The 12,092-nt window shown below is 44.3% G+C and overlaps 1 protein-coding gene across 10 annotated transcripts in view; it reads right to left on the bottom strand.

The window, feature by feature from the left end:
- Positions 1-12,092, bottom strand: part of dgkza (diacylglycerol kinase, zeta a) — a 562,825-nt gene that overhangs the window by 246,682 nt on the left and 304,051 nt on the right. For 7 of the 10 annotated variants that reach the window (XR_013577554.1, XM_078548882.1, XM_078548886.1 and 4 more), the window contains exon 2: positions 2,925-4,040. The exons of the other annotated variants lie outside the window; for them this stretch is intronic. Coding sequence is in view for 6 of the 7 variants with exons in the window: in XM_078548882.1 (XP_078405008.1) it covers positions 2,925-3,928 (1,004 nt within the window). In the remaining variant the exon portion in view is untranslated. The remainder of the gene's footprint in view (positions 1-2,924; positions 4,041-12,092) is intronic. 10 annotated transcript variants of the gene reach the window in all.

Raw genomic sequence — 12,092 nt, 5'->3', positions numbered from 1 at the left:
GACCTCAAACGTCCATTAGAGGGGGGATATGAGACATCCAGCTACAATACCAGCAGTACTGCCAAATGAATGCAATATGAAGCCTGTTGCTACTTTCAAATCATTTCACTAAATTGCTCCACAATCTCAGACTGTGAAATCTTTTCTGTAGTTACCATTTACTAAGCTACTTAACTGCGCCGACACCTAAACTCTCTATTTCTGTCACGCTCCCAAACATGTCCTACTTAATTGAACGGCTCTATTTACATATACCTTGTAACTGAGACTTGACCTTCTAACACTCCCACTTATTTCCCTATCATATCAATACCAATTAAAAAACCCATCAATCTATCAACACACCCTGCTGTTCTTCCCCATTATCTCACCACCATAAGGTCCAATGTTAGATGTGATCCTGTGATTGGACAACGCCTGCTAAACCACTTTCCTAGCCCAAATTTGCAAGATACACCTGTACTGTCTCCCTCAACAATCGTTTAGGAACAGATGGCCACACACTTGACTGCAGAGAGCAGTGAACTCCTCCAACGTAACTTCAGGTGTCATCAGCATGAAATGTGAATCAATGAGAATGGAAAGATAGAAGTGGATTCAGGAAGTTTTTAAATCTCTTCACTTCCACAATCTATTGACTCGGGAGATGACATTAAATTACCTGCTTCAAACATCCTTCTATCTGCATGCAATACTCCGTGTATAATGTGCCATTTGTATAAAGGGGAAACTTCAGTCGAATGCAAAAAAGGTCCAATACATGAATTAACTCTCAACACGATCATTTCAGTATTGCTGAAAAAAGAGACATGCTATCAAAGCTTTTCATCTTGCACTCATCAGAATAGCTCAAGAGATTATCAACTGTCATGGGGAAACAACAATTTATACTGCATGAGAAGAAAGTGCTGATCAGTTGGCAAGTGGACTCTGATTGGTGGAGGCATTGCCATGGAGAATGCAGCATGGAACAATTAACTGCCGAGCTTTGTTCAAATTCAAACTGGGCAGGTCAACTCTGATCGGTCAAGAATTTGCCCTGGCGAATGACTGTTCCGTAAGCTTTTGTTTAGTTGATAAAGGTACAAAGTGTACACGTTCATTCTGTCTGCAAAGGACAGGGCTGTGTGTGAGAATATTTGTGGCTTCTAGCATGCATAAGTGAGCCACACTGCGAGCATCTTAAATCGGTTTTCATTGTAACTCTTAGCACAATTGGGATAGTTTAGCAGGCGTTGTCCAATCACAGAATCACATCTAACATTGGACACTATGTTTTGAGTTTTGCAAGCACGGGCTGGTTGGGTACGGTCAGTACTTTGCCTGTTACCAACAGCTGAAGGGTCGTGCTGTTTGATGCAACTCGCCAGTCGTTTGGACATACAGCCTACATATCTGGCATCACACACTGGCACTGAAATTCATATACCAAATTGCTCATTTGTGTGATAGGCAGAATGTCTTTCTGGTTTGATGGCAGCATCCTGTTAGATGACCCTGGAAGGGTAATGTGTTCCAAAAATTTGAGAAACAGGTGAAGCTAGCCATTGCACGCTGTTACTATGCAGTAGCAACACGTGTGGTACTCTCCACTAACAGGATGCTGCTGTCAAATCACACAAATCAGCAATGTGGTATATGAATTTCAGTGCCAATGTGATGCCAGGTGTGTAGGGAGTACATTCCAATAACTGACAGATTGTATCAAACAAAATGTCCCTTTGGCTGTTGACAGAGGCAAAGTACTGACTGTGCCCACCAGCCCGTGCTTGCAAAACTTAAAACAGTGTCCAACATTAGATGTGACTCTGTGATTGGACAACACCTGCTAAACAAGCCTGACTGCTAAAAATTACACTGAAAACCAATTTAAGATCAGCAGTCAGACTCATGCTTTGGCTCACTTACGCATGCTAGAAGCCACATATATTCAAACACAGGGCCCTGTCCTTTGCAGACAGAAGGAACATGTGTACACATTGCGCCTTAAAAGCTTACAGAACAGTCATTCCCTGGTTCATTCCCCAGGACAATGCCTTGAACAGAGTCGACCTGCCCGGTTTGAATTTGAACAAAGCTGGGCAGTTAGTGGTTCCATGCAGCATTCTCCATGGCAATGCCTCCACTTGCTAGCCAACCAGCACTCTCTTCACATGCAGTATAAATTATTGTTCCCCTTAACTGTTGGTAATTTGTGAGCTATCTCAATAAATGTAAGGTGAACAGCTTTGACAGCATGTCTCTTTTTTCAGCAATATTCAAGTCCTGTACTACCAAACGACTACCATTTGACCTACATGATATAAACGGTTGTCATGGTGAATGCTCTACACTGACCAGGAGTGGCCATTAACATCTGTGAACAGACCATTAGCAGCTTTTGGAGCCTAATGATGATGTCACCCTGCTCACTAAATAAAAGGAAAATCATAAATGTCAAGACTCTTTGCTTTCATATCCTACAGCTTGGTCACTTTGTTTGAAGGGACAATTTGTAGGGGAAAGAACAGGGGGGTGGATGAAGGTGGGAACTAATTGGATAGCATTTTCAACAAGAGGCACAATAAGCTGAATGGCTTTGTTCTCTGCTTTACCATTGAAGAACCTCAAACTCAAAGAACCTTGGATTTCTAAAGTTTCATCAATGGCTAGCAGGGGAGCAACATCTACATGAGGAAGGTCCCCCTCCACACCACTTCGGGTGAGTTGGACAAGAGACCCAGCTGCAGCTGTCTGCCCAGAGAATCACTTTACAACCAAGGTGGGATCATGGGTATATTTAGGCAGCTAACCTGGAAAGAGGGAGAACAAAAACAAGAACATTCCTCTACACCGACACCCACCTCCCACCAGCTCGCCACATCTTGATAAGACCCTACCCACCTCCTCCAAAAGATAACCGAGTGGACCACAAGTATACATACGACAGAAAGTTGTTCCATGCTGGAGGATGTTTAGCCGTGTAGCTCCTGTGTATCAAGTGGAGTGAATTTCTGCGAATGCCGTGCCTCCACCTTGGCGGCAGAGTACGTGACACCCGCCTGACATTCAGCGATGGTCGCCTATTCCCCACTGGCATCACCTGGTACAGCTCTGGTGCACCGGGAGGACTGCAAGCTGCTGCCGATGCCCGGCGCGTGCCAGAGAGCAGGGTGGTGCTAGACCGCCGGCGCTGGTTCGTCCTCCGGTAATTCCCGTACAATCCGTAGGTCGTTTTCCCAAAGTAGACAGATTCTGCAGGGAGCAGGTGGGAGGAGTTCCTCCTCAAACAGCGAGGGGCCCTGAGAAAAGGCTTGGTGTAAACAGGCCTGTAATACAAGGCTGAAGGCTGGAAAGTCTCTGAAATTCTAAGTGGGGTTTGTGTACCCACTTTCCACTCCACCTCCTCAAACTCACTCCAACTGCTGCCTGCGGCTGACGACTCGGAGGCATCCAAGCCTCCTGAAGAAGAGCTTTCGCCCTCTGAATCGTTAAGGGTGGCATTTACCTCCATCTCACAATCGTCCTTGACTCTGCCAGCTTCTCCCTCCTCTTCCTCGGTCATCTGAATCAAGCTGGCCAGCAGCATGGAGGGCCCGACCAGGTGGCTGTCAATGGTTCTCAGTTTTCCCCCTCGCTTCTGCTTGACTGCAAATCTAGGGTTGAGGTGGAGGGCGGTGGTGCTGGACCTTCGGCGTGCCATGTTGCCCTTGGCGAGTCCACCCCCTGATGTGGTCAGGTGAGGGGGCAGAGTCTGCATCTGGACACTGGACCTACGCCTCTGCACCAATAATGCCGATGGCATCCCAACATTTGAACGGCGTCTCACTTTACTGCCAGACACCGTGCTGCTCACACGCCTACCCGCCCGCTGGCAGCGATTGGGCAACATGATACCAGACATGCCAGATTCTGTCTTCTTAAAATGTCTTCTGAAAAACGTCTCCATCGCTTTAACTTTTGCCTGGAGAGTTGGAGAGGGGTGGGCAAGGCGGGCAGACAGTCAGAGTTTGGTTTTGAAAAGAGATGTAGCTCAGTCGAGTTCGGTTCTGCACTGACAGCTGTTAAAGGTAGAGAAGGAGGAATAAGAACGACATTGGATTGAGCTCCCTCCGCAACGCTTATCAGAGGAGAGTGTGGCAACTAGACAAGGCAGTCCTGCAAACGAATAATGCTCTCCACGCATGTACTGCACTGGGAGCAGATTACTTTAGTGAGGGGATGAACAAGCTGTTAAGGCTCTCAGGAAGCTTTTCAACACAAACTGGAATTATAAAGGTTATGCAATGAGAGGCTTACGGCAGTGGGAAAAAAAACACGCTGCCTGGTTTTCATGATCAAATACGCTCTCCCATTTCCTGCAATAAGTTACCTCCAAGCACTCGTTGTAACCACTGGAGACACAATGAAGAGCATCGGTCTAATTCAGCTGCGAATGGGCCATTGATTCCTGGGCAGTGCGGCTTTTAACCCTCACTAACTGTTTCAAGCATGCTGACTTTACTGAGCACTGATGGCTTCCCACCCCCACTAAATCAGAACACTTAACGCAATTAATTTATCTGCTAATGTGAATTTTCAGTGTTTCCTCTAAATCCCCATTGTATAATGTTCTAAATTTAAAGCGATTAGGCTCATGCTGGAAAGGCTGCTGTTAAACGTTACCTCACGTTGTGTATTGTTAGAGCAAAGAAGGTTAAGGGGAGGTCTTAACCAAGGTGTTCAAAACTATGAGGCATTTTGGTAAAGTAAATGAAGAGACCCTGGGCAGCATTTAATGCCCTCCCCACAAGGCGAGTTTGGTGGTGGGGGCATTTAATCAGGCAGGAGGGTGGCAGTTGGGGTCCCCATCGCCTTGACACCATTAAGTTTGGGGCAGCAAGGCCCATGGACAGCCTTTCCACCCTGCCCCTGCCCAATTAAGTGCTCAATTAGTACTTAATTCAGTGCGCCTTCCTGGTGTCAGGGAGGTGTCAGCTGTGGCTCAGTTCATAGCACCCTCGCCTTTGAATCAGAGGGTTGTGGGTTCATATCCCACTCCTAGAAAAACCAAGAACTGTGATTGTACTCGAAAGAAGTTGCAATCTGTGACTGTTGGTAACTCGAAAGAGTTTCCTGGTGTCAGGGAGGTGTCAGCTGTGGCTCAGTTCATAGCACCCTCGCCTTTGAATCAGAGGGTTGTGGGTTCACGTCCCACTCCCGGAAACCAAGAACTGTGATTGTACTCGAAAGAGTTGCAATCTGTGACTGTTGATAACTCGAAAGAGTTTCCTGGTGTCAGCTGTGGCTCAGTTCATAGCACCCTTGCCTTTGAATCAGAGGGTTGTGGGTTCATGTCCCACTCCCGGAAAACCAAGAACTGTGATTGTACTCGAAAGAAGTTGCAATCTGTGACTGTTGGTAACTCGAAAGAGTTTCCTGAAAGGAGGTGATACAGGTCTCTCACCCACTCTCCACTAACCAGAGGACTCAGGTTTTTGAAAAGGAGCCAGAGGGGAGGTGATCCATGCAAATGTCATAGTCCATTGGAAGATGTGCGCTCAATATCCTTTCCATATTCTAGAACTTATATTTTTAAATTCATGGAAGAATTTATGTTTTAACTTTCAAAGAAAATCTTTGACTTGGAAGGCTGTGCAGTTCAAGTCTCTTTCGAATGCTTTCTTTGATTAAAGGTAACTTAAAATATGTATGCAGAGGCCAATTCCAAAGAGGAGACAGTTATCATAGCTACACTGTTTATGTTCTATGGGGCAGTGCACAGGTCCCTTTAGACTGGGTGTGTCAAGCCCTCCCTTACAATATTCATGTATTTAGTGTTTTTTCTGCTTAATCTGCCTTTCAACAAATGCAAAACCGGAACTCAAACAATTCGGCAGCAGTTCCTAGACTGGGTCCAACACCTTCTTGGAGCAACTGGGGTTGGCGGGGAGGAATAAATGTGCTTTGTTCACATCTGAAGACATGTTTGCATATTAAAAACTATAACTGAAGCCAAAAAGCCAGGCTTTAACCCTGATTGTCCTTGGTACTGTATGCAGCTGAATGTTTTCATGCTGATGTCCAGCATTATTGAGATTCCAGATTGTTTATCAGTGCTTCACGGTCCAACGCACCAGTTAAACAGGCTAAATGGTTCTCATACATAAACCACCTTATGGGCGGTTCACCTATTTAAATACCAACAGTAACAACTCAAAGCCTTCCATCTATCATTATATGATTTGTTTGCTAGCCTACAGCAGCCATATCATCTCAATTACCCTTATCATCACCACCCCTTCAACTCCCATCCATTCAACCAATCCCCCACCAGCAGCTTGCCAAAGCTTCTTTAAAATGGGGCTGGTCCCTGAAATGCATTGAGGTCAGCGAGAAAAAGCAAATGGGCTCAAATAAGCAACTCCACTAAACTAACACCGACAATCCCAGAAAGCCACCTTTGACTGCCAACAAGTAATTCAACCGTGTGGGTGTCCACCCTTGACACCCACTCCCAGCTGGACTCATAAGACAGCAATGAGTGGTGGCCACTTTCCCTCTTTTACCCTTTGGGGTGCCGAGACCAGCTGTAGCGCCCCATTGCCATGGCAGCTGCGGAAAGCTAATTCAACAACAAAACGAGTCAGATTCCGGCTTCTGTGGGAAGCCTTCTCGCTGCTCGCTGGTCACCCTTTTACGGGAGCCTAGCCACACTTCTCATCGCTGTCAGTAGCTTTACCGCAGCATTCAGAGTGCTTCACTGAAAACACACAGCGTCTGCAAACCATAAAAGTGAACTCCACGCTGACATTTAGAAGTTTCAAGAGGCAGAATAAATATCACAGTTAATCCTGGAGGCGGGCAAGGGCCAAAGTCCGTTTCAAATATGATCCAAATGTAGCTGGTGAAACATCTTTGCAAAGGGCACTGGAAGCTGCCATCTGTCTGTGGAAAGGTCAGGGTCAGAAGGTTTACAGAATGCTCTGGTGCAGCACCCATGCAAAATTACATAAGGCCTATTTTAAAACTTTGAAAAAGCACGGTCATAACGGCAGTGAGAGATAGCAGGCATCAAAGTTTGTTAGCTTAGAAAAAGCAACCTCTTTTTTTTAAAATAATAAAACGTCCAACATGCACAGAGAATGTTACACTGGTGAAATGCTGCCTTTTGGGTGAGCCATTAAAATAAAGCCTTGTCTGCCCTTCTCGGGCAGACATGAAAGGTCCCACGACACTATTCAAAGATAGGCAGAGGAGTTGGCTCTGTTGCTTTGGTCAATGTTTATCCCTCAGCCTCACTAAAAACAGATCATCTAGTCATTATCATGTTGCTATTTATGGGAGCTTGCTGTGCACTAATCAGCTACCACATTTCCTACATTACAACAGTAACTACACTTCAAAAGTGTTTCATCAGTTGTAAAGCACTTTGAGACATCCTGATTAGTGAAAGGCGCTATATAAATGCAAATTTTCTTTCACTGAACTCCGCATAGGATATGGAACAGATTCTGAAGGCATCTGCAAACCACCTGAACGTTCAAACCCTTTTCACGTTTCTATACAAAGAAACCCAGATATAGCGTGTGGTTACTGAATGTATATGTAAGAGTAGCTGTGGGTGTAGAGATACTGGACACCAGTACTTTCTGCACTGGCCACTACAGGTGCTTTTTCAATAGCAACAGGATCTTAATTATAGCTGTGGGTATGTCAGAAGGTCTGCAAGATTTAATCTATAAGAGAGTTAGGGCAATGTGTCATGAAGTGAAACACAAAGGTCTGAATTATTTTCATTTTAAAAAATAGGTGATCGAGATATTTATGACGGGACGCAAATAATGCTATTCAACTTAGGACAGAACAAAAGGTCACAGATACAAAAATTAAAGAGGCCCAAGCAAGGCTACAATTTAGCAAGCTTCATACTTTGTTACTAATGAATCTGCCAAGGCATTGTTCATAGTTAATTGAAGAAAGCCACATGACTTTAGCTGTGTTTATTAAGGGTCAGACAAAACCTCGCCATCTCTAATGAAAGAAAGAAGAACTGATGTTGCTATTACCCTGTATTGCATTACCTATTAATTTCAAGTAACTGGGGCCTTTTACAGCATTACCAAATCGAGAATTTTTAAAAATTACAATTTAAACACAGTAGTGCATGCATGGTGCAGACTAGCAGCTAAAGCCAGTGAATGCTGTGTCAATTAGTTCTGTGCAAAAGGTATTGGATAAAGATGATGAAATGCTACATGGATCACCACAGGGCGTATGCCGTTAGGCCTCAGGGACATCCTCTGTGGAAAGCAACTGGTCAGTGTTGAATAACGGAGACATAAATGAAACGGAGATTCTGGCCATTCTGCTTTAATTGAGGAGGCTCCAAGCTCAAAATAGATAAAGAACAATAGGTCATTTTTTTAAAACATGGTTTCATGCAAGATTCAGGGCTGAACAAGAGCTGAATGAACTTTTCACCCTCATGCTTTCTCACCTTCTTACGTAAGGGAAATGATCAATGGCGGAAAGTAAAAAATAACAAGTCCAAACTGTGTATCATTTTTTGTTTGGGCCTAAGTTTTTTTTTAAAACTTCCTTCCTGCTCCATGTTGAAGAAATGCACTGCCTGATGCTGTACAGTCTGGTAGGTCTTCACCACTCTATTCTCAGTTAGTGCTGAACTGATCACAGCTGGAGCAGCTGCAATTGGCCTCAGTGCCTTTACAGTCTACAGGGAAAAATCAATATAGATTCACGCTCTGGATCACTGTCCAGTAATTCCACGGGAAAATCTACAGGTATGGACGTAAATGGAAGATTAGGTCAAGTTTGGCTGATGTCAAATTCCCTGCTCTGTCTTTCTCCACTTCTTCCTCTTCTGATGGTTCCCCAAGTGGAAGGGCAGATACCAAGCTCTCAGCCTAGTCTCAGTGGTAGCACTCGCAGCTCTGAATCAGAAAGTTGTTGGGTCAAATCCCATTCACGAGGCTTGAGCATATATTCTAGGCTAATACTTCAGTGCCATTTTGAGGGAGCCCTGCACTGGTGCAGCTGCCATCTCGTTAAAGAGATTTTAAACCGAGGCTTCATCTACCCTCACAGGCCGATGTAAAAGATCCAATGACACTATTTTGAAGAAGGGCATGGGAGATTGCCCCATTTTCCTGGCCAACATCAATAAAACAGATTACCTGGTCATTATCTCCCCACCATTTACGGGAGTTACTATGTGTAAACTGGTTGACGTGCCCCTTGCATTATAAACTGGTTGATGCATTCCTTGCATTATAAGTGGTGACTGCACTTCAATTTCTTTCCAAAGCACTTGGGATGTCCAGAGGCGCTATATGAATACAGGTCTTTCTTTTACCTGATCCAAGTAGCCACTCAGTATCAACAGATAATTCAACCATCTGATCATCACAGTTAGGCCTAATCCATATCCACACATGCAAGTGCACACAGGGATTCAGAAGCAATCAGGGATGGGAATCTCTGAATATTTTCTTTCCTTATCTAACCCAAGGATATTAAAGCTAACTGCCTAGTGCCTATACCATAGCTCTGACTGAAGTAAATCAATATAGCACAGACTAGGGCCCTGCCAAGCATTATCCCAGTCTGTGCTGCACAGTACATAGGAAGAGGAGTAGACCAATCAGCCCATCGAGCCCATTCCACTATTCAGTTAGATCATGATTGACCTGTACCTTAGCTCCATTCGCCCACTTTGGTGCTATATCCCTTGCCTGGATGAGTGCAGCTTCAACCAACACTCACGCAGCTCCACACCATCCAACTTGCTTGACTGGCACCTTATCCTCCACCACGACTGACACACAGTGGCACAGCAGATGTATCATTACAAGATGCACTGCAGCAATTTGCCAAGTCTCTTTTGACAGCACTTTCCAAATCCCCAACCTGCACCACCTAGAAGGACAAGGACAGTAGATGCATGGGAACAGCACCAAGCCACACATCATCCTAACTTGGAACTATATCGCAGTTCCTTCAGTGTCGCTGGGTCAAAATCTTGGAACTCCCTCCCTATCAAGCACTGTGGGTTATAACAACACCACGTGGACTGTAGAAGGAGTCTCACTGCCACCTTCTCAAGGGCAATTAGGGATGGACAATAAATGTTGACTTTGCCAGTGGTGCTCACATTCCATGAACAAATTGAAAAAAATACCTCTACATAAAAATCTATTGGTCTCCAGCTTGGGAACTCCAATTGACCCAGCATCCACAGGTTTTTAAGGGGAGAATGTTCCAGATTTCCACTCCCCTTTGTGCGAGAAAGTTCTTCCTGGTTTCCGTCCTAAATGGTCAAGCTCTAATTGTAAGATTAATTCCCCTTATTCTTGATACCCCCACCACAGGAAACAATTTTACTATACCTATCATATCGAATCCATTTTAAACACCTCAATCAAATCACCCCTTAATCTTCTATAAATGTACAGTCTGCCTGCTGGGCATCAGGAGAGCACCAAAACTGAATTAGTTGAAAAGTTTCTACAATCTTAATTTCAGATAATCAGAAAAAAATAATTGAAAGGAGTCGACCTGACTGACCAGTAGAGATGGAGGAGGAAAATCATAATCTTTAAAGATGGAATATACCTTTTGGGAGGAGAGGAATGTGAACAAAACTAATACATGTTAATAAAAAGATATGAAAAAGGACTTGCATTTACAGAACGACCTTCACAACCACAGGATGTCTGAAAGCACCTTACAGACAATGACGTATTTTTGAACTGTAGTCACTGTTGTAATGTAGGAAGCATGGCAGCCAATTTATTCACAGCAAGCTCCCACAAACAGCAATGTGATAATGACCAGGTAATCTGCTTTTGTGATGTTGATCGAGGGATAAATATTGTCCAGGATACCAGGGGTGACTCTCCCGCTCTCCTTCAAAATAGTGTATTGGAATCTTTTATGCCTACCTGGGAGGGCAGACTGGTTGAATGTCCCATGCAAAAGACAGTACCTCTGATAGTTCAGCACTCGCTCTGTACTGCACTAGAGTGTGAACCTTGATTTTTGTGCTCAAGTTTCTGGAGTGGGACTTGAAACAGCAACCTCTGGACTCAGAGGTGAGTGCGCTCCCAACTGAGCTGCACTGAAAATAACTTACAAGTTGAAATGAAGTAGTGTTCAAAAAAAGTTCAGAGAGAGACTGAACTTGGCAGCTTTGCTACATGTCCTAAATCACAATAATTGCCAGCTCTTTGGAGAGTGCTGAGTGCTTTCCAAATGTCATTTATGGACGTATTACTCTTGAATGAAAACAAGCTGCTGCCTGGCATTCTGGTGGGTTGATATTTATTTATCTGGTGGCACAGTTCGAGCCCATTTTTAAATAGGAACACAGTTGCCATTGTGAGATAAATATTGCTCTATTATTTTAGCAATACAGAGGACTGCTTAAATATGGACCCCGTTAGTGCCAACATACAAGCTCTGGATGAAAAGTCAGACCAAAAGCACCACGAAAGATGTGCACAACAACAGATACAACGTCTAAAAGTGTACAACCCTTCCTCTCTATTGTCCAGCATGGCACCTCTGGGCAGGGCTGTTCCATGGTGCAAGTTCTCACTGAATCACTGTCTTAACTTGAGGAAAGGACACCTAGAGGTTTTCTTTGCTCACAGATGTTAGCTGTGGCTCAGTTAGTTGCACTCTCGCATCTGAGTCAGAAGGTAGTGGGTGAAAGCCCCAATCCAGCAAATTGAGCGTATAATCTGGGTTGACGCTCCAGTGCTAGTACTGAGGGAATGCTGAACTGTCAGAGTCATCATCTTTCCAATGCCTATCCAGTCTGCCCTCTCACCTACACTAAAAATATCCCACTGCACTATTTCAAAGAACAGAGGACTTCTCCCGTCCTGGCCAATATTTATCCCCTAACCAACATCATTAATACAGATTATCTGGTCATTATCACATTGCTATTCGTGTCAGCTTGTTGTATGCAAATTTGATGCCGTGTTTTCCACATTACAACAATGTCTTGACTTCAATAAGCACTTAATTGGCCATAAAGCACTTTGAGGTGCCTTGAGGTTGTGAAAGGTGCTATATAAATGCAAAATCAATCTTGCTTTTACAGT

This window comes from Cetorhinus maximus, chromosome 9 (assembly GCF_964194155.1).
Source record: "Cetorhinus maximus chromosome 9, sCetMax3.hap1.1, whole genome shotgun sequence".
Taxonomy (NCBI): Eukaryota; Metazoa; Chordata; class Chondrichthyes; order Lamniformes; family Cetorhinidae; genus Cetorhinus; species Cetorhinus maximus.
This window is presented reverse-complemented; position numbering and strand designations above follow the sequence as displayed.